The 23714-nt window shown below is 30.8% G+C and overlaps 3 protein-coding genes and 1 long non-coding RNA gene across 6 annotated transcripts in view; 2 read left to right on the top strand and 2 right to left on the bottom strand.

Moving 5' to 3' along the window:
* The window catches only part of LOC128388555 (5-hydroxytryptamine receptor-like), a 96911-nt gene extending 78346 nt beyond the window's left edge, over positions 1-18565 (top strand). Inside the window, exon 2 of the mRNA XM_053347967.1 lies at positions 17821-18565. Coding sequence (XP_053203942.1) covers positions 17821-18555 — 735 coding nt within the window. The 3' untranslated portion in view covers positions 18556-18565. The remainder of the gene's footprint in view (positions 1-17820) is intronic.
* Positions 18566-18637: 72 nt separating this feature from the next.
* LOC128388563 (uncharacterized) lies at positions 18638-21186 on the bottom strand. Of its 3 annotated transcripts, none has more exons than XR_008325294.1 (4): positions 21132-21186; positions 20028-20288; positions 19120-19861; positions 18638-18771 (listed from the first exon to the last, which is right to left on the bottom strand). It is a non-coding gene; the product is annotated as an uncharacterized LOC128388563 (long non-coding RNA). The 3 variants fall into 3 exon arrangements; XR_008325293.1 differs by lacking the exon at positions 21132-21186 and adding an exon at positions 20368-21111; XR_008325292.1 differs by lacking the exon at positions 21132-21186 and having other exon boundaries at positions 20028-21111.
* Positions 21187-21442: 256 nt separating this feature from the next.
* LOC128388562 (39S ribosomal protein L49, mitochondrial-like) lies at positions 21443-22351 on the top strand. Its single transcript, XM_053347973.1, has one exon. It carries the CDS (start codon positions 21616-21618, stop codon positions 22291-22293), a length of 678 nt encoding a protein of 225 aa, XP_053203948.1. The 5' UTR covers positions 21443-21615; the 3' UTR covers positions 22294-22351.
* A 51-nt stretch (positions 22352-22402) lies between these two features.
* On the bottom strand, positions 22403-23616 carry LOC128388560 (polyubiquitin-B). Its single transcript, XM_053347972.1, has 3 exons — positions 23308-23616; positions 22952-23179; positions 22403-22826 (listed from the first exon to the last, which is right to left on the bottom strand). Exons 1-3 carry the CDS (start codon positions 23495-23497, stop codon positions 22555-22557), a joined length of 690 nt encoding a protein of 229 aa, XP_053203947.1. The 5' UTR covers positions 23498-23616; the 3' UTR covers positions 22403-22554.
* Between the last annotated feature and the right edge of the window lie 98 nt (positions 23617-23714).

Below are 23714 nucleotides of genomic sequence, written 5' to 3'. Positions count from 1 at the left end.
ATTTGGCTGTCATATTTATAGCTTCAGAACTTTTCTTTTTCTCTCTATTTTCATAAGCTTATCTACTGTTAAATTGACCTTGGGTCATTAAGGTTGCTGCTAATCATTTTCAAGATAACTTTCAGAGACTACGAACTTTTTTCTATTAAAAAAACTCTGTTGATTCTGTATAAAGTCGTAAGGATGAGCGATAATGATGTGATAACTATCGCTGCATTGATTTCAACTTCTAATGATGATGTTACACGATTTTCAACCCTCGCAATATTGAATCAATTGAGTCGAAAGGTTCAACAGAATCGATTCAATATGTTTCATGGAAAAATCAGTGAAAATGTTGATCATCAAGTTCAATGAATTGACTATTAATCTATTTCTCGTAGATTTCAACGTTCTCTTCTAAATGGTTATATGCATTCACCTTCATCTTGACAGAAAAAAAATGTTTTGTTCACTTTCACGGTGAAATGTTCAATGAGTGGGAGAGATATGACTTGTTTATCTCTCTCTCTCTCTCTCTCTCTCTCTCTCTCATTTATCTTCCGACTCATGAAACTTATATCAATCACTTGATCAAAGTTCAATTGATCATAAATAAAAAAGTTCATCATTCCAAAACATACTAACGGAATTAATATCAATGCAATGGAATTGGATGAAAAGTTTCATTGATTGAATTCACCAAACAAGTAAAATTTTTCATTAATTTCATACACCATGGTGAAAGTTAACCTCCTATCCAGATTGCTAAGTATACATGTATATAAATTCAACATTTATCTGAATCTAAGCGATGATATTGAAACTTTTGTTAATAATAACACTTCATTCAAAAAGGTAATATCATGATGATTATCTGTTACCATGTAATTGAATACATTATCATGTTATCACCATGTAATCAACATGACAAACAAGATAAAGAGATGATTATAATATAATCTTAATATAATCACTTTTAATCAAATATAATAATATCGACTTCCTATTTGAATAATATATCATTTTTCCTACTACTTTTCAAACATTATCCATCCTTCACCGCATCAACTGAGTATATCACCATGAACAATAAGAAGATAACATTAACAACAGCAGTTGGATGATGATGATGACCATATATCTAATCTTATATGTCCAGTTTATTTGTCCATAAGTATTGCGAACAAGTTTTATATCATCATTGTCATAATATCATCGGAAATGGTATCAAATGAAATGAAAGAGAGAAAAATAAGAGAGGAAAAAATGGATAAGATTTATCTTCATCATCATCATAATATCTTCTTATTGGACCATCAGTTGCACTGGCCAGTGGATAATGATGATGGTAATTAAGGACAACAAAAAGTCAACCTGTAATTTCATGGTTGACTTGAACTTTCAACTGTCGATAATGAAAAAAGTTCAGGAAATATCTTATTTAATATATTCCAACTCCTTTCCCCCATATTTTGATCCCTTTTTCCTATTAGAAACTTTTTCTCTCTTCCGGTCAATCCAAATCTTTCAATAATATCATCTATCACATAGAAAGCAATACATTCAGTGCTTTATATCATGTAATATATTGTTCACTTTGAGCTCACTCGGATGATCCTATGACACAAATTCTGAGTAAAATCATCTTATCATCATGATTATCATCCTTCAGGATGAATTATGAATCTCAATCTTTCTTCATCATGAACATGAGTTTAACTTAAAAGGTGTCAACAACAAGAGATAGTTATCACCATGATATCCACCCTGTGACATGATTGAAATTTCATTTTCTTTTCATTATCACTTTTGAAACTTTCTTGGCAAAATCAATGTTATTCAATATGAATATATATATTTTTCCATGTAAATGAATTTCATTCAATCATCGGAATTCAATTTCACATGTCAACAAAATCATTCAAAATCTTTCAATCCTACAGATTGTGACATTAATTTTTACATCCTTATTCATCATAATCACTACAGTTTTACTCAATCAAAGATTATCCTGATTCTTTAAACATTGAATCAGGAAGTAGAAGCAGCCTTAAATCAACCACCTCATGAATGTAATTAAACAAAAAATGTAAACAATTTCAGGGTAAATTGAAAATCTTATGATACTTTTGATTAGATGATTATCATGTTGAAACTATTTTCAAGATGAAATGAGGATGTTATATTAATGAACATGAAGATTATCAACCATCATCAGAATTTCAATCATCTTGAGAACGGAAATCGTCACAATCTGGTGTATACATATGATATTAGTTCATCATTATCTTAATAATCACAAAGAGTGAGAAAGTTACTTGTAAGAAGATGATAAACTTGATCTTCTTTTCCTCCCTGTCACCTAATAGTATCTTAACTTTCTCTTCTACTTCCGTCTTTTCCTCCTGGTTCTCGTCAGTTTTAACTTCCGTTTTCCTTGTCACCCTAAGCTGACTTAGATAGAAATACAATTAAAAATGATGAATAGAAAACGAGTATGATTTTAGACTTGATAATAAAAACAAAGGTGAAATTCAGCGAGAGGGGAAGATCATTAAAAAACGGGAGAGATCAAGAAAGTTCTTGTTTCGACAACGAAGATTCAGGTTAAGATTATTTCCGATTAGTGAAAAGATTTCATGAAAATTACTTTAATCATTCAACTTGCTATTAAATCTTTTGTTCTCATATAAACTTCAAAATTAGATAACATCATGATAATGAACTTCATCTGTTGCAGAATCTGTTTTCTACTTTATGAACTTTTCTCTCTTGATGTTTACATTTAACTTTATTGAATTTTCATCTTCTCAATAAACAATCATGTTTTACGTGATCTCATGAAATGAAATTCACATTCTTTTGGGAATATACTCTAGTAATGATACATTTACAGTCTAATTCAGTTTTTCTCGAATTCAATATTTTCTAATCTTTTTAAATTTTCAACAGATCAAAAGGGTGAAAAAGCTATTCTTCTATCTTATGTTTCTTTAAGTTTCACCAAATATCCACTTTTCTACATGTCAACTTGTCAGAATAGGAACGAACAAAAAATTTAAATTCAAAAGAATACGATGACTTTATCATGTCAAAATTCGAGAAATAACTTCAACTGAATTTCTATTAACACGATGAGCTACCTAACTTGAAAGGTCTAACAGAATGATACTGGACTTTCCGTACTAGCTTTTAATTAGAATGCTCCATTATTATGACTCAATTTCTCTAAACCTTCGTCCGAAATGTTTAAATAACACAATTCACGAAGGAAATATAATCATATAGCCACAATGTCTTTCGATTATTATTCAACGAGAAATTTTTCGATTTTTCTCTAGTAAGGGAAAATGTATTATATCTATAATATATCTCCACCAATTTCCATCTGTAATGCAAAGCCATTTCCATCCCATTTTCAAAAATTCTCGTGCCATTTCTAGTACAAAAAAGCTAAAAAGTAGATTTTTAGGGAAAGGATTCGTAAAATATTATCTCGAACCGCTACTAATCATACATGTATTTCCTATGAGGAATACCATTGCTTTGATAACATAAGATAGTTTTGTACCAGAATTTTTCAGAATTTTGGTGGCCTTTTCTCTCATACAAATTATATCATATTTATTAATTAATTTTGATCGCACACAAATCACTAGTATAGAACCGTACGCTTCAAATGCATCCTGTGTTTTTTTCATGCACCGTACGCCTCTAATGCATATCAGTTTTAGTGCACTTACGTGTGTTGTGAATCTAAATTCAAATACTTAATCAAATGTTCACCTGATTAGTTTTTAATTGCTTTTTTTCTAAAATGAATAAAAGGAAAAAATAAAAGTCATCTTATGAGGCGAAAATAAATAACAATGCAGGTGATAAGAGGCGCTTTACATTGAAAAGGGCCGTCCCACTAGTACAACCTTCCTTAAGAAGAGCTCCAACATCTCGCTTTACTTCTTCAGAATATTCACTTCTCTCGAGAACTTTGCCATCATGTCTCGATGGAACAAGGAACCAAGGATCAATCCAGGGTTTCAAATGTCTTCTAGGGACATATTGATTTATTGCTTCTTGTATCTATCGTTCGCGGCAGTTTATTTCAAATCTTTTTTGTAATTGCGCACTCTTTTTTGGAAAAATATATCAAGGCTATTAGTAGCGGCTAAATTTCTATCACAATAACCACAACTATAAAATATTGAAGTCTTTCCAATATCTTTCCGAAGATTGCCAAGGCTCTCCATGAGCTTCCGATTTTTTCCTTGATAGCTTCAATTGGTTTTTTAAGATGTTCTGATGGATTTGAAAATATACATCCTTTTTACCCCTCGATCCATAAAAAATTGTATTCTCGCGCATCAAAGATTGGGCCTTCTTCCCAAGCTGTCAACTCTACCGGATACTATGCAGGTCCGGTATGAGGCGAAAATAAATAACAATGCAGGTAATAAGATGCGCTTGACATTGAAAAATTCAGTAACAAAAACACGTAAAATAAACAAGTCAAAAGTTAAAGTGCACGGAAAACTGATCTGCATTAGAGGCTTACGGTGCATTAAAAAGTACAGGGTGCATTTGAAGCGTACGGTTCTATACTACTCAAATTTGATCTAATTTTCGTTGCAATAGTATATATAAAGTTATTAGTGGTTTCAGCGGTGGTACAGCTTTGCAGTCGGTATTTCAGCTATTAATTACTCTTGCTTAGGAGCTTAAGCTGACTATCCTTATATAATTAATAATAATGTTCAGCGGGGAAAACAGTTCAGCCAGAGTTTCAGAAACAGCTATTAATTGTTCTTGGCCAGGAGCGTACGCTCACTGTCCTCACAATTAATAATAACACAGCACAAAATATGAATTCCAATTCATTCACTTCCATGAGAATAGCCAGTTCGATTCCTAAAAGAAATTAATTAATTAAATCAAAACTGATTCAAAGTTAATTAACAACAAAAAAATTAACAAAACAACAACAATATCAATAAAAATAAAATTAACAACAGCAACAATAATAACAATCAAATCAAAATTAAAAATTAACAATTAGTTAATTCATTGTAGGATTAGATATAGAGAGAAATTAATTGAAAAGAAAGAGAAAAGAAAATAATGAAAGAGGAAGAGAAAGAGGATTTCTTATCCTTTGGTTTTTCTTTCTCTAAAAATCAACTTTACATTACATATAATATTGTAATATCTTTCAACTCATACATAAAATACATAAATATGTATATTAATTGCTTGGTGAATTCAAATATTTCTTTCTTCATCAATGGTGGTCAACAACACTACATAGATAAAACAATAGAAAAACCTTTTATTAATGGTCGAAATAATTATGAAGAATCACTGTTATCGTCGAGTTCAGTTTCATCCCCTTGGAAAATTACATTTGATTCCATTGTAGTATTATAATTTTAGCTTGAGTAAAATGCGATTTGGAAATCATATCATTAAAAGTTTGCACATCATATATTTATTCATGGTTATTTTGAAAGATTCTCTGAAAACCCAATTGGATAATTCAAATATCATATGGTCAGATTTATTGATGTGATATTTTGTTTCCTTTTTATTAATGTTTATCCAATTTTCTGGAATGAAATTGAATCATAACAGCTAAAAAAGAATTGTTTCCCCTGAGCCTGTGAAATATACCCTGATTTCATTTCGTGCCTGATTCTTGAAATAAGAGAAAAGCAAGTTTTGGTCAATGGAGAAAATGAAAACGGTAACAATAAACAAAATGATGATCAAACAATTTACACTCTTTTTGTTTTTTCATAATGAAGACTAATAAAAATTCAGACTCTCATGAGGTCGATTACAATAATCTTTGAATAATCAGCAACTAGATTGGAATCTTAATGGCTAAATTTACCGTTAGATAGTCCAAATGACTCAATTTTGTCCAATTCACTTTGTCTAGTTACCTTATCATTTAATAGTTTGAATATTTTTCCATCAGGAAAAGTTCAATTCATTATCGTGTCTTTTTCATGAGCTAAATTCAGTCACTATCGATTATCTACTAGGAAGATGATTAATGAATCGGTTCAATAATCAATAAATTAAACTTTCAAACAATTGAATTGAACATTTGTTTGATTCAATGATTATCAAATTGGTAATTAATCAAATAGTACAATTGATATTTAAATGTTGCTTTAATTCAATTGATTCTGTATTAATTTTTTGCATTCTAATTTCTAATTGTATTGTTGATTCTGTTCATTAACAATAATCAATTCGTTTTCATAGTAGAAAAAACAATGATGATTATCAATATTGAGTTAACTGATTGTTGGTTTCAGAAAAGAGCACAAAGTTTTCAATTGATTATAATTCAATTGAGTTGATGTAATGTTAATGTTATTGTATTAATTTGACAATGAACAAGATTAATTGTCAATTGTTGTTGTTTTAATCTGTTTTCTGGTTGATCATTTATCAACTGATTACAAGAAATGTCACAATTAAATTCATTTAACTTCAGAAAAGTTTCTTCAGATTTTCATGATTTTCTCATGGAGATAAGTTTATAACCCAATTCATCTTAATCACGAGGTAATCGAAACAATTGCAATTATTAGTAGAAAAGTTTTCTCATAAAATTGATTGAATTTTATTTCTCTCTAATTCAAATTCTTCATTAAACTTTTTTCTCTTCATTATAAAAAGTTCAATAATAATAATATTCTGAACATTATCTTCCCATGCATGTGATGATTATTAACACAAATCAGCTGATCATGAGATTATTGATCATTAATCAACCTAAAAGTGATAACTGGTTATTAAGTTTTCATTTTTGAGGTTTGATCAGGATGAAAATTCTGAAAATCGTGAACATATGAAATTGAAAGACAAATAATATTTTTTACTCTTTGTTTCAATAATTATTACCAAATGTCTTATAATAATAGTATAGCAGCAATTAATTTATCACCAGAGATAATTATCACTTGCGATGATTGATGATTAATGGTAATCAGCACTTTAAAAAACAATAAATCAATTGAATTAATCAAGATCAAAGTTAATCAAAGTTTGCCAACAAGATTAATCTAAATTGTTTGATGATACGATGATTGGCTCACTAGGAAAGAAGTGAAAAAAACTTCTTTTCAATATAATTAATAATAATTACGTGACAATTAAGCTTTTCAACCTTTTTCACTATTCCAACCTTGATTATTACGATAACAATCAAAAGATATGATTACACTTAAAACACTTGGATGAAATTACTGAAATTAAGATTTTCGGATGAAGGGAAAAAAGTTAATCATTAATCAAGAGAAAAACAAGTAAATCAATTTATCAACTCGATTCAATTTGAGTTGGATTTTTTTTCCTCAGGAAATAATATGATTATCATGCTCATCCATCGTCCATGATGGTGAGGATTGTGTGTGTGGTTACCCTGAAGACGAAAATTGATAAACTCAAATCAGGTTCTGATTAATCTGATAGATTTAAAAGGTTTACACCATTGATTGTTATCATGATTGATAACGGTAACACTTTAATAATATTAATAAATTGGGCAACATGATGAAGATGAAAGAAGAGAAAAAAAATTCTGATCCGATTTTGGATCCAGAGTATTATTTTCATGGTGATGATTCATAGACTTGGAATTATCATCATTCCTTGAATTTGAACAAAATAATATTAATAAGAACTTTTCTCCCCTCTTTTATCGTGATTACGTTGAGATTTTTTCTTTTTGAGACTTCTTTCTCTCAATGAGAACTGATTTCGATATTTTCAGATTCTATGCTATCAGATTGTAGTCTAATCATTTTTTTATTGTTTCATCATGGAAGGTGTTAAGCTAAGGCTTAGCTTGAAAATGAAGCTAATATGCTGAAAAGAGTGAGATAGATGATGAAGATAAGGTCGATGATGAAATATCTTCATGTTATGTGTTCATGTACTTTCAGGGGAATCTGAACAATAGGAAATTATTATTACTATTATTATTATAACAGAGTGTTTGAAAGAGAGAGAGAGAGAGAGAGAGAGAGAGAGAGAGAGAGAGAGAGAGAGATAACAAAAAGTTCTAATAAAAGTAGATTTCCTTTCTTAATAAGTTTCGATTCCATTTTTCTTTTCCTCAATAACTTTTTTCTTTTTATTCTCACTTCAACTCGAAATTGAAGATCGAGCTCCAACTGAACTTTCCAAGAAAATACTGAAGGCGGATTGGAAATGAAAAAGAAAATAATTATCATGATAATCTTTATTCTTCTTTTTTATTCCTTTTATTAGTTACATGTTATCTTTTCTTATTTCACCCCAATCTTCATCCACTTCTATTATAAGATTATCACCATACCTCTTACATAGCTTGAAGCGAAATCCTGATGATATTCATCGGAATATTTCACAATTTTGAATGAAAAAAATGCAATTGTTTCGATAGTTTTTTTTCTGTTAGAACGTTTTTTTCCTTCTCCTTATCTCTTTTACCTTATTATCCCTACCCACCTTCAGTAATAATAATACAATTGCCTCAGGTTATTTGAGTTGAAAATTATCACGAAAAAGTATAAACATCCGATGGGAATGAGAGTGTGGGAGGGGAAGTGAGACAGTGGCGGGAAAAAACTTTCCATTTCTTGTATTAATTTGAATTGAGTGTTGATTTTATCATTTTTTTATTTTTTTTGTTGATGAGATGAATACATAATTTGAATAGCAATTTAAATTTCCGAAAAGTGATCATCAAAATTAAACTTAACCTTGATAAACTAATAGATAAGAATTATGGAAATGAACACTTATGAGTTAGAGTAAAGCAAATAAAAAATTCTGAACTTTTAATAGCAGAAAAGAGTAAAAAAATTTGTGGTGGTTATCGAAGAAAATTCAAGGTTCGAACTGAATTTCGAACAGTTTTCTTCGACTGAATTGAAGGCACAGTGTATTAGGTTTTTTGCAGTTTTTCGGTTTTTTCTACCTCTCATGTTTTCACCTGAAATCCAAGATTAGGATGATCGAGTTAAGGTTGTTCAGATTCATCAATAAGATTGAACTCTCTGAAAGATTCTGATCGATGGAACTTTTTTTGTTCATTCTCTTCATTTTCAAATGTACCCAACCAATTTAACCAATTCAGCTTCAAGTTCAAAGTCAAAGGGTGATAATGGTTTATGGTGATCACTGCTCAAGGGAAGGGATGAAAATCAAAATATCAACAAAAAGTTCTGATCGATGGTGAAAGTGAGTCTACTCCCCACCTCGAGGTAGCATGATAATGATATAACATTGTCACTTGTGAATATGAATGTAGCTTAAGGTGATAAAAATTGACAGACCCTGATGATGATAATGTTGTTTTCAAGTCAAGGTTGAATATGAATAACTTGATGATAACTTAATGTCATCATTTTTACCGTTATCATGTTAAAGGGATGTGAAAATCTGAAGAAACTGGAAACTGTAGTTACCATGGTTATCCAGAGTTTTCTCCTTCTTTAGATTAGAATATTATTTTACTCATAAAATCACCATGAAAATCTTTGTCTCCTTAAATGGGAATAAATAAGATATGATATTAATCATCATCATCATCATCATCATGGTGAAGTTGAGGGAAAGGACAAAATGGCAAGAAAAAAGTTCTTATGATAAGTTTATCGAAAAAAAAGAAGAGACCTTTTCATGGAAACTTTTTTTTCTTCTCTCAATTTCTTTATAATATACAAACAGAACTTTTCCTTATAAATATATTCTCAGATGAATATAATTCTGAAATCGAAATCCATACACAGAATTGTCATTTCGATTTTTTTTCTCCTTTTTTCTTCTTTCTTATCATGGAAATATTACTTTATATCGATTTCATGATGAAACTTTATCACAATTTTCTCATGAGTATTTGTTTGTTTCTTATTTTCATTGACAATGAAAATTTCAACAGTTCAAGATGAGTAAACATGTGAAACTTTTTCTCTCTCCCCACAAACTTGAATCAAAATTCATTCAATATGATTTATCATTCGATTGATTCTGTTTCCGCTTTCAGAGCTAATTCCATGCGGAACAAAATCTATACCATAATAACGGTGTATAATTCAGTTCATTGAGCCAAGAGTGAGAAATCATTTACTCAACAAAACAGAAATCACCATGAATATCATGTCTGTCACCATGTTATTTATTGTCAATCATGACCATGGTACTTACAGGGTAACATATAAATTAATCAATTCTAAAAGGTAAATAAGTGGAAATGGAAAAATGGATGAAAAATTTCCCATGTAAATGAATTTTTCCCTCTGAATCAGGAGAAAGTTTTTTTCTCATTTCTTTTTCAGTTCGATTCAAATCTAATCATATTTGACATTCAAATGATTTGTCTGGAATAAGTAACAAGGCTGATCAACAGATTAACTCGAATGAATAATATCGACAATTTACATGATACAAAATCCAACGATAAAACATGATGAGATGAACGATTCATAAGCAATAGGAATTTATTCAAATCTGATGATCAATTTGAGTAGAATCCTTTTTTTTATTTGTCTATTCAGTATTATGGAAGAAAATTTCACTTTCATGAAAACATGGAAACTGATCAATTGTTTACAGGGAAGATTAAGAAAACAAGAATAGGATTTTTGAGCATTAGAAAATCATCAGAATGATGGTGATGATGATGATGTGGGTGAGAATCAACATCTTATCATGGATTGCCTTTGGATCGTTATTGTTACTCATTGTATCTTGTTGATTGCTTGTCTTTTAATGGTTCTTGAAAATGTTGAATAACAACAAAGGGAAAACAAGGTCATCATGAAACAGGGAACCAACATTAGTTTTGAAGTGTTCAGGTAAACGATAAGTTAACGTGACCAGGGTAATTCAGTGAATATTGAATAAACATGAAGATTTGCTCCTCATCCTCATCCTTATCATCATCATGCATGAAGAAGAGGTAATAATATATTTAAGAAGATAAAGTTTCCAAGTGAGATTCAGAGGGACGAAAATTAACAAGAAAACGATTCGTTATTTCATTCAAATGAATCAATTTGGATGAATTGAATTTCGGTGCTTTTTGAGTACTCAAAAACTCAGTTCTAATAAAATCAGTTGATGAAATGGTTTCTTCAGAATCTCATCGATAGATATTGACAGTGTCCAAAAAGATCAAAAGGAAACAGGAAGAAGGTGAAAGAAAACAAAAACAATGACGAAGAAAGTTTCCCAATCCATCCTAAGCCTTTACCCATGGTTCCTATTGAGAACAAGAGTAATCAGATGACAAATTTCAACTTCCTGGTAAGAACCATGAACCAATACCCAGGGGAGATTGAGCTTTGAACAATTTGAATTAATTAGTTTCAAACGTCAACTGTTGATTGATTTTCTTGCAATTCAGTCAATTTCAATTTCATTTCCAATGCACAAAAATTGGAATCACCAAAACAACACCAATAACCTCAACTATTAATACATAGAGCTCAATGTTATTGTTACTGTTTTTTTACAATATTTGTGTATCCATGTAACTAGATCATCCTTATCATCATCAATAACAATTTCATCTTTACAATTGATGTAACATTTTTCCATGTCATTGGTCATCAAGTATCTTCAACTAATATCATCAATTTATCAAAATAAATAACAAACATCGACATGAAACAAATACAGGGAATAGAAATTTTTTCGTCCATAGGTTGATCTTAACTCCATTTCCATGACATAATAAATATCAGATGATGAAGTAGATGAGATGAAAAAAGGAACACAATTTGTGGTCAACTAGTTTTCCTCATCTCAAGTCTCTCTCTCTCTCTCTCTCTCACTCTTTTTACTATTTTTCATTGGACTGACCATTCATCTACTTTGTGTAGTAACTTTTTCATACACATTGCTTTAGATTCAACTCTTGACCAATGGTCACACTTGACCTTAGATATACATGGCGATGTACACTGAACCTAAACCATTGTCCATCACATTTTATAATCAATTGAATCATTGGATCATAATCTAATCTAATTAATAGTGGATTGGTCAAGTAAACAGTTTTCAATTGAATAAAATTTTTGTCCTCCTATCAAGTTTATCTAAAGGATTATCTTGTTGCCAGAATAAACTTTTTGGTTAATTAATCAACATGTTGGTTGATTAGATGTTGATTTTGTTTCCCTTTTCTTAACTGATTAGATTAATTAACTTTATCATTTATTATTTTTAATTAACTAATCAAACATCTTGTAAACACTAATCATCCCTGTTTTCCTGATAATGTTGATACTTGATTAATGATAGTTGATTAGTGATAAAAGATGAGCAATTAAGTGAAATGGTTCTTGTGATTTTTGTTGTTATTTGTTACAATTTATGAAAATATCAGATTCCCAGTGGTCAGTTAATCGTTTCGTTGGGATAACATGATACAATTTGTAATATAAGATGATGATAATTATCATCAAAGTAATTACATCATTACATCAGAAATGATTTCGATTATTATTGAAACAAATGATTGTTATTGTTTTTACTTGGAAAATCAATAAGCTGATCGTCATAATAATTAATATCTTGGTTATCAGAGTTGATGGAGATAAAAATTAAGGATCAAATTGATTCTTATACTGTGATTGATATTGACAAAGTTCAGGTGATTTACTAAATTAATTGAAGTAAAAGTTATTCCAACATGTTTCATTGACTATCATTCCACTATGCTGGTCAGTTTGACGATGACTCAGCTCATGTTAATAAAAGATTGTATCATGAAAGGAAAGTTTTGACCACATAAACAACACAAAACACTCAAATAAGGAAATGAATTGAATCCTCTGATTGAGCAACAAAAGGATAGAAACTGGATTGAAACTTATGACCCTGAAACACTCAGATAGAGAGAAAATTGTTCAATAGAAAATGAACCGAAAACTTTTTCTCTCACTCTGATAAATCCAATGGTAGAGAAAATAAGAAAAAAAAGAAAAATCAACTTTCTGAGTTCTTTTCTGATCTCTGGATGGACAAGAAATTTGTCAAAGGTTTTTTTCGCATCTTCCCCTCCGGGTCATCTTTTAATAGCCTTAGAGTAAAACTACAAATAGTGAGAGAGATAATATCATCTCTCTCTCTCTGTTAATCTCTTCCTTTCTTCATGGTTACACCAACAATGAGCTATCATGTGTTGAAAAGATGGGCAAGGTTACAATTGATAAACTTTCTCATGTTATCTTCAGGCTGTGAGGCTGAATAATAACAATGGAAAATTTTTCAAGCTTATCTATGCTTTTTTCATCATTCTTTCCATTGTTATCACTGGAAAAGTTTTTTTTCACTATGTTCAGCTCTGAACTTTCCCCCTGAAATATAATTTTACGTTACAATGACCAATTGGTCAGTTATCTTTTAAACTTTCATGATGACAATTCCCAAGAATTGTCTGTTAACATTTTTTTCCCCAATGCAAGTAAACTCAACATATTCACATTTTCTTCATGATGAAATGTTAATGTTTACTTGATGAAACCACAAGGAAAAGGAAAACTGTTCAGAGTAATCGTTATGTTGAATAGTAATTGCGAACCTTTTTTTTTCTTGCAACTTTACTAACTTTTTTCCACCGCCCACCCTTGGTGAAACCTTCATGGTGTTTGCATATTAAGTTATCAATCAATGAAAGATGATAGATTTCCATGATGGTGGGAACTTATTTCTCCCTTCTCAGAATGTTTTTAACAGCTTCTCATCAAATATCATCATTATCATCATCGTTATTTTGGTGATAATGTGTCTCTGGAAATTTTTGTGGTTCTACTTTCACCCTGCCCTACCCTCATCTCCATCTTGCATCTTGATACCAATGAAATTATCAATCAATTTTGTTACTTGTCATATGCATGAGTTTCATGGTAACAAACTGAATCCACTGAAAGGATTTGAAAAAGTTTTCTATTCAATTTTATTCCAATTTTTTTCTTCCTCACTCATTTTCATCTTCATCATCATTAGCACCAGGGAGGGAAATGAAGACTCAGGGAGATTATGAGAGAGAAGCTTAAAAGTGTCAAAAGCAAAATTTTGAAGAAAAAGTTGTGAAAATTTTGTTTTTCTTTTCTCCATTTGAACTTTTCAATTCTAATGATTCTCATTAAAATCACACAGTCATTACGATGTTGATGATGGTGAATAATTATCACCATAAATAGTTAATAATGATTCTCCTTGCAACTCCCATTAACGTTGTACGAAAATGAAGTAATTGTTTATCTCTATTGATGATTCATCATGAATTTTACAGAACTTTTTTTCACTCATTCTCTTTTTTTTTCTCTTTTCTCTAATTACAGGTAAGCATTTGGTTACTGTTGGAACTTAGGAGATAATTTCAGTGATACAAACCCTGAAAACTGCGAAGAAAGTGAATGTTGTATTTAAAGTTTAATCATATCATTGGAGAGACAAAAGAACATGAGAAAAAAACAAGAAGATAAATGAAGATAAACTTCAGTTCGATTCCCAGTCCAGTTCTAAAAAGAACTGTTGTTCTGTTTAAAAAAAAGTCTTTTCTCATAGAAAATGGTCATGATTATCTATCATTGCAATGATAGATAATCAAATGGTCAGTTGATCAATTGTCCGACTAGAAGTGGAAGAGAAAAAAATAACATTCAACTCTATGAATCTCATAGGAAACAGTTTGTTCATTGAGTTACCCTCATGTTTTCATTAGGAAAATTTTCCCTCTTCCCTTATCCACCCTCAGAACTTTATCATGATATTACTATCATCATCATTCCAGTAACTATTATAACTGTTATTATCCTGAAATCCAATTGAACATGAGTTTTACATTAACAGGGTTTCCGTTTCTCATGAAGATTATGAAAAACAATGAAAAGATTCATGAAAAAACGGTTCAGTTTTATATCTTGATCCAAACAATGAAAAAAAACAAACTACATGAAATGACTCAGAACTTTGATTCATTGGTTTGCATTCATTTAGATCATTTATTCATCACCATGAATTCAGAGTTATGATGATATTAAATAGTAAAATAGAAACACACCTAACAATCATCAATCAATTTAACTGACTGAACAATAAGTCAGAACTTTTCTCAATCATATTGTTTTCCTGATTCATGATAATTTACAATTTTTGTCTCTCTCTCTTTCTCTCTCTTACAAATCGTCATCTGAATTGAACATGAACCAAAAATCACCATGAATATTAAGAGATAAATAAGAATCTGAATAACAAAACTAAAAGCATTTTCTCCTAACTTTCCCTCCCACTGACCATCATCATCACCACCACCATAAGAACCATGTAATCCTTTGGTTGACCATTCAGTCCCCATTCCCTTTCATGGTCATCATGAATAAAAGGAGAAATATTTTTAATCCATTAAGTAAAATGGACAAACAATGTTATTTTTGACCATTGAAAATCCAAAGAATAAGAATTATCTTTCATCATGAATAAGAACTTTTTTCTCCTCCATGATAATATCCATGCAAGTATATAATTCAGTATTATCGTAATAGTTACAATCATCATCATGACGATAAATCTATTTTATGATACATATTATCATGATTAAATTGATTCAATTTCAATTCTATGTGTAAACAATTTATTTCAATTATCAGTCGTTTATGTGATGAGAAAAATAATCTTATCATGATTTATATTATTGTTGACAATTTAATTGTTACACTAAACTGTTGACAATTACACTTAATAATTTAATAATCATTCTCATAGATTTTGATTGTGTTTCAAATATCAAATTGATTTCAATTCAAAAATCACCATCAATTTGATTGTTAATATCAAAGTTAATGCTTGAAATTTGATTACTTTTGTTTTTACAATGATTGATTGTTTTTGTCTTAATTGTTGATCAGTGTCAACATTTAAATTGCTATCTATTGTTTATGGTAGATGAAAGTAGGAAAATAAGTAACAATTAATTGATTTTTGTGATTTATCATGAACATAATCATTAAATTACTTGTTGATTGTTATGATCATTTGATAGTAAACAATTTGGAAAGTTTTTTTTTATTAAGATGATGATAATGGTAATGTAAATGGAGATCACATTTCAGATTTAGAGTAAACAATTAGTTGATTGTTAATGATTGAATTTTACATCATCATTACTCCCATGCCATTCACTTTAAGGTTGATTAGTTAATTCACTTATTCAAGAGTAACATGAGATTGAGTTGAAAGTTAATTCAGTTTTGGATTAAGATGCCTGATGATTGTTAAGAGATGGTGATGATGATGATGATGATGATGAAATCATTATCAACAATTGAAAGATTTTCTTGAAGAGGTTGATGAAGATAAGAGGATGAAAAAGATTACGATGGTCAAGACTTGACCAGTTCTATTGTGTTTGAATAGTAATAGTTAAGTAATGAAGGTTAATTAGTGAGAAAGGGTTTCAGTCTGTCTACTTGAAAATTATCATCACCCAAACATTATCTTCATTCACAACGTTACCATCGTCATCATCATTATCTTCACTGTCTCTATCAGTCTTCATTCATTATCATCTTCATCCTTTTCCTTTGATGACAGTTAATTTAATGTCATATCAAAGATTCAATGGTTGGTTAATTTCTTGAAAATGGTTGACCCATGAGGATTCACAATAGATTTAAAAAAGATGATGAAGATACTTGAAGGGAAAGAAGATGAAAAAAAGACTAAGATGATGAGGATGAATCTTCACAACTATTGGTTATCATCCTAATCATTATCATTAACTTTTCCTTTAAGAGAGAAGAAAAAAAAAGTTCTGATTAACCTTGAATACTATTGAATGTAATTTAGTGTTGAGTGTTTTCAGCCTAATGAATTTGATTCAGTGGTTGAAACTAAGTTTCATCTTAAAGATGATGACGATGATTATGATACTTGGATGCTGAGAATGATAATAATGAAAAGAGATGATGAAAAGTGAATGAATATTTGAATCAAAGGAATAAGATGTTATTATGAAACTTTAGGATAACGAGTCACAATTAAGCTTTGAGTGAGTAAGAAGAAGACGATGATGATGATAAGGATGAAAAAGCTTCTATCAAATGGTTAATAAGCCATAACATGTAGAGAAATGTTCAATGTCGATGGGTAAAAAAGTTCGAGTTTCTTTTTTTCTTTTTCTCTCTGTACCTAGTATTCTGAATCTTGTAACTTTTTCTGTTCTTTTTTCGTTCTCTCGGATCAATCATCAATATTTTCGTTGAAGATGATCGACTCTTACGAAGAATAAGTTGATCGAAGCTCATCTCATCTCCATGAATATTATCATGATATTGTTGAGATAGAGTTTCTTTCAAAAGCATCCGTATCTCTCTTACTCACTCAATAACTCTCTGTGAATATTTACTATCTTCCATCATCTTTATCATCCTTTACCTTCAATAACTTTTCAAGGTGAACAATTTGCTCGCACTGATGTTAAGTTACCTTTTTGTTTCCTTATTATTACAATTTTAACCATTAAACACAAAGGATCAAAAGTTAATCCAGTTACTTAGCTTGTTTAATGATGATGATGAAGATGATGATTAGAAGATGAATCAAAAGAGAAAAGTTTATCCTCATCTTTTTGTTAACTTTTCTATTCTTTTCAATGTAACAATTATTTTTTTTCTCTTCTTCTGTGTTTCACCAATAATCCGATTTGAACATTTCTATTATTGTTACGACTTTTCCTCGATTTTCAGTTCTCTAAATCCTTAATTTAACGAAGAGAAAACCTTAATGATTCGACATTTTCTTTTTTCATCTTGATCTAATTGGTTCTAATAGATTGCTCGAAGGCGAGTTAAAAATCGACCCGGTAACAAGTCAGTTGTCCATGTAAAAGCGGATGACAGTTTACGAAGCACATTAAATGGTAAACCATTGGCATTAGTTGAGACTGAATATCAACAGCGTACCAATGGTGGGGGTAATAATAATAATCTTGGTTCGACAATTAAGCCGATCATCATTGAGGAATCACGATATTCAAGAAGTGATGAAAATGATGACAGTTCATTGGAAAGAGGCTGTGGTGGTGGTGGGTCAGGTATTTCTGTTGGCATCGGGGGAGATAATTCAGATTCTAGTTCATTTAATATGTTGGCTCAAGTACCAAACTGTGATAACAATAATAGTAATAATAATAATAATAATAATAATAAAGGTAAAGGTGATAAAATAATGTCACCAGCATCAACGACGAACCTCGGTTCTGATAAGGCGATTCGACTTCGATCTAAAAAGGATTCGTCAAACAGTAAACGTGAAGGTAAAACGGCCAAAATATTGGCCATTATTACGGGAATTTTCATCGTCTGTTGGTTACCCTTTTTTGTAAATGCTCTGGTTTCAGCTCTTTGTGGTGAATCTTGTGGGGTAGGTCCACCATTGTACAGTATTTTCCTCTGGCTGGGTTACGTTAATTCCCTTCTTAATCCTGTAATATATACAATCTTTAGTCGAGATTTTCGAAATGCTTTCAGACGAATCTTATTCGGTGCTAATACAAATCGAATGTAAAAAAAAGGAAAACCAAACTTCCACCACCACCAAGAATCCATCACAATGTTGCGTTCATTTCCTGGTTCGATATCTTCGATGATATTTTCCGTTCTCATCTCTTGATCTTTATCATAAATTCCCATGGATTCCAAGATACATAAAGAAAACAACAGGAAAATCATGTTGACATTTGAGATAATTAAGGATAACACACTGATCATCATCATCATCCAACTGATGCAAAGGGTAAACATTGACAAAAATAAAAAATAATGATGATACAAATGAAGACAAGAGGAAGACAAAAATACTTAATAGTAACAAGCAGATACGAGTAATGTTATATATTATATACAAACAACAATAATAATATAAATACATTTACTAATACATAATAATGATAAAAAATAATACTAATAATATAATCAAGGAATAAGAAAAATATAACTAATGCTAATACAATATAAATATAATCACTGATGAAATAATCAACGATGATAATATTAATAATAATAATAATCATAATAACAATAAATATAATCAAAATAAAGATAATGATGATAAATAATAATAATAACTGACCTCTAATGATATTGGTTGATGAAGATAAGGGATGAAAGATGATGATGACAAAACTCATGTGTATTATTTATATAATGTGAATATCTATTGGTAATTGTAACTGATTAACTCATTGATGATTTGGGCTTTTAATCAATTTAATTTGTCACCGCAACACTTTGATTGTTTACCATTAGTTTACCTTATTGGTAATGTAATATTGATGATGATTTACTTTTGGTTGTTGATTTAATTCATGTTACGATTTTGTTTTTGGTTTGAAGTTAATTGTCAACTAATTTTCGTGTTCATTGATTAGATGATTAGGTTTGTGTTCACTACAACTTACAGTTTGTGTTTGTAAGTTGTAGTGATTAGTTGATTTGAATGAATGAACTTTTTTTCTGGTGAGTATTATTTTCCCATCATCATTGGCATTGGTGATCCTGACCACATCATCTTGGACATCATCATTGACGATGGACCGGTCATCATCATTGGTGATGGACTTCCCATCATCATACCACCAGAAGTGGGCCAGGTCATTCCAGGTGACATCATCATCCCTCCACTCATCATTTTTTTACTTCCATCCATCATTTGATTACTATTCATTTCCGTTGACATGGTCATCGGCATTGTCATGGACATTGAGACAGGCATCATCATGGACATGGGAGATGAGACTGGAGATGGAACCGGGATAGGAATCGGTATTGGCATCGGCATCGATGACGGCATAGACATGGGCATGGACATTTATCTAATATTCATAAAATCAATCAATAATCAACAATCAATTCTATTGTAATATTAACTTGCTCAATAAAGAAACTGATTGTCAACAGGTAATCACATTTACCTTGACAATTTATGAATGAAATGAAAAGGAGATGAAAATGAAACTTTCTAATTATTGATCTACTTACGGTAACATCATGACGCTGGGAGACTGAGGAGCCGGTGGTTGAGCCATTTGAGCCATCGAGGGCGATTTCTCGGCTGAATAGACTTGCATGACTGGACAACAACCCTTCCACCTCCACCTCCACCTCCTCCATCGCCATCGCCTCCTTCACCCATTGATTTTTTCATCATCATCATCTCACCTCCATCATCCATATCCATCATTGGCATCATCATTGACTGACTGCTCATTAAATCAGCCATTTTATCATCTTTGTCACATTCTGTTAAAAGTAAAACAAAAACAAATTGATTTACAATCAGATTACATCACAATTAGAGTTAATTAATTGCTCTGATTACTTTAGCTTGATAAGTTGTCAGGGTTGATAGACAAAAACAAAAGACAATTTTAGCTTATGATTAAACAGTGAATATTACATTTAATGGACAGAAAAAGAAAAAGAAAACAATTAAAAAAAGAATACAATTAAAATTAATGAATTAATTGTCGTTATTTAAGTTAATTGACATCATTCTCGTTCTGATTAAAGTTAATCATAAACACTGAGAGTTTTTTAAATTATTATGACAACATAACGATTACATTTCTTTAAATTGTCAACTCAAGTTATCATTCAATTAATTTAGTTTTGTTTCTCTCTCTCTCTCTCTCTCTCTCTCTCTCTCTCTCTCTCTCTCTCTCTCTCTCTCTCTCTGGATAGTTAATTAACTAATTGCTATTAACAAATGAATCAAAAATGATGAAATAATTATGATAATCGAATAGAATTACGATTAAAAGAAGATGAGAATAGAAAATTATAACTGTTCTTATGAAGAGAAAAAAATCTTTTCTTCTAATCGAGATTAATTGAACTCAGAATAACTAGATTAAGGAATTGTTGGGACGATGATTTACTAATCACTGAATTAGATTAAATTTCTTTTCTCGGGAATAATTGGAAGTTCATTAGTTATGATTAGTTGATTCACTTTGCATAATTCTGCCGATTGTTGAGTTGAAGTCGATGAATGATTTTTGGTTGATTGTTATTGATTGATTTTCTTAGTTGTTGTATTAATTTGGTTAAGGTAATCAGAGGAACAATTAGTTAATCACTTACCCATCTTCTTGAGCATCTTTGAAGCCATTGTTTTACCATTAAGAGGATGAATAAACACAATCATCGTAATTAAAACGATCCAGACAATTAATAACTGAGGAAAACAATCATAGGGCAATTAAGAAGTTAATTGTGACCCGAGTTTTGACTAGAGGTTTGTTAATCTGATTGCTCGGTGATTTGTTCGCTTTTTTCCAGAAATTTGTTTCGAATTTAATCGTTTGAATTTCCCACACTTTCATTTATTCTCTTTCGTTGATTAGGTTAACCAAAAGGTGTCACCAGTTTCCATTAGAAGAAGTGAAATTGAAAAACGTTTGATTCAATTTCTATTGGAGAAATGTTTTTGTTTACTAATTAACTAATTGTTTTCTTAATTTAATCGTTTACTTGATTAACTTTTCAACGATTTAATAATTGTACAACTGTTTGTTTGTTCATCTTGAGGGTTTATTCGGTGTTTTGGTTCTTTTCTGCTTTTGAAATGTTTTCTGTCCCATCAAAAATTATCAATCGATATTCAACATTATCTCTGTTTAAAAGATGTTTAAATGATCACAAATTACCTTATCCAAAATTGTCCAAGGAGGAAAGAGAAGCTCTAACTAGTCAATCGTTGACCGAAAACCTTCACATTCAGCTCGAAGGGATGCCTGCTAAAGAATTCGCTGATGTTGATCCAGATTCGGAGCCATTTAATCACATCTATCAAGGAGTCGATGATAAAGGTTTTTTCACGAAAGTTGAAAATGTTACCGATAAAGATCCTGATCGATGGTTTTGGGTTGAAAGGTTATTGGTTAAAAAGAACATCTCATCTTATCCAACATTAACTTCAAAGGATAATAATCAAAGTAAATCATTTCCTTCAGGTTATCAACCAATTAATCAAATTACACCCGATTTACCTTATTTTATTGGACGAACAAGAAATGGCCTTTATCCCGTTTTCAAGATCGTTCATTTCAATCAGTACGTATCAACAGTTGTAAGCCATATCGAAGGTGATGTTTGGTTTGCTCGAAAACAAATAGTCCAACATTTGAAAGGGAAACTTAAACCCGAAAATCTAGTTACTGTTAATGAAGTACATGGATCATTAAGCATAAGGGGTGATCACGTTCTCGATGTGGTTAATTTTCTAAAGGAAACTGGTTTCTAATTGTCTTTTCTTTTTTGTAGAATAAAATAATAGTTAATTAAAGCTTAATTTGATTTAATCCTTTTTTTCTGTAAGTGATTGAGAGAGAGAGAGAGAGAGAGAGACAAAGTTGATAGTTGAATGAGCCTTAGCTTTTATTCTAAATCATGAACCATTGAATTAAATGAAAATGTTTTTTCTTCTTTAAAGTTGTTGGAACAAATTAAATGAGGTCATGTAGCTTTGACAAAGAAAAAAAGGAGATTTTGGATAATGTTGAGGTTAGTTACCACCACGAAGACGGAGGACCAAATGAAGAGTTGATTCTTTTTGGATGTTGTAGTCTGAGAGGGTTCGACCATCTTCAAGTTGTTTACCAGCGAAGATTAAACGTTGTTGGTCAGGGGGGATACCTTCCTTGTCTTGGATTTTAGCCTTGACATTTTCGATTGTGTCAGAAGGCTCGACCTCAAGGGTGATGGTTTTACCAGTTAAAGTTTTCACGAAAATTTGCATACCACCACGGAGACGAAGGACCAAGTGAAGAGTAGATTCTAGAAAGAGTAAAAGGGTGAGGCAAAAAAGAAAGATGAGAAATGAGAACAAAAGGGGGTTGCGTAAGAGAGAATCTCTCTAAGGTTAAACCATTAGAAAAACGCTAATTAGAGAAAACACAAACCTTTTTGAATGTTGTAGTCAGAGAGGGTTCGACCATCTTCGAGTTGTTTACCAGCGAAGATCAAACGTTGTTGGTCGGGTGGGATACCTTCCTTATCTTGGATTTTAGCTTTTACATTTTCAATGGTGTCAGAAGGCTCAACTTCAAGGGTAATTGTTTTTCCAGTTAAGGTCTTGACGAAGATTTGCATACCACCACGAAGTCGGAGGACCAAGTGAAGGGTAGACTCTAGAAAAGATAAGCAATAAAAGAGGGTAAGTCAAAAAAGAAATGAGAAAAAAAGTAGGGCGTAAGATGGAAGTTGAATTTCAACAAGACCAAAGGAGGAAATCACTAAATAGAAAAAAATAACCAACCTTTTTGGATATTGTAATCCGAAAGAGTTCGTCCATCTTCCAATTGTTTACCAGCAAAGATCAAACGTTGTTGATCGGGTGGGATACCTTCTTTATCTTGGATTTTGGCTTTAACATTTTCAATAGTATCAGAAGGTTCAACCTCAAGGGTGATAGTTTTTCCTGTTAAAGTTTTCACGAAAATTTGCATGATGATTGCGAGAAAGTTGAGACGTAGAAATAAATTTCAAGAAGAACAAAGAGAAAATTGGAAAGAATTAACTGTTAATTGATGTAACTCGAAGTAAACACAAAGACTGAATAATTGGGTTTCTCTTCAAGTGAACCTTTTAAAGAGAAATAACAACCAAGGGGAAAGAAGACAAAGGATTCGAAGGTGTTAACCTAACCTCCAACAGCCAATCAGA

This window comes from Panonychus citri, unplaced genomic scaffold, assembly GCF_014898815.1.
Source record: "Panonychus citri isolate SS breed McGregor unplaced genomic scaffold, ASM1489881v1 Contig00100, whole genome shotgun sequence".
In the NCBI taxonomy this organism is placed as follows: Eukaryota; Metazoa; Arthropoda; class Arachnida; order Trombidiformes; family Tetranychidae; genus Panonychus; species Panonychus citri.
This window is presented reverse-complemented; position numbering and strand designations above follow the sequence as displayed.

Bases quoted from the DNA above. Each gene is read 5' to 3' on its own strand.
- LOC128388562 (XM_053347973.1), top strand. From the start codon at position 21,616: ATGTTTTCTGTCCCATCAAAAATTATCAATCGATATTCAACATTATCT.
- LOC128388560 (XM_053347972.1), bottom strand. From the start codon at position 23,497: ATGCAAATTTTCGTGAAAACTTTAACAGGAAAAACTATCACCCTTGAG. The intron at 23,180-23,307 runs GTTGGTTATTTT...TATCTTTTCTAG, and splicing joins GGATTACAATATCCAAAAAG to AGTCTACCCTTCACTTGGTC. The intron at 22,827-22,951 runs GTTTGTGTTTTC...TACTCTTTCTAG, and splicing joins TGACTACAACATTCAAAAAG to AATCTACTCTTCACTTGGTC.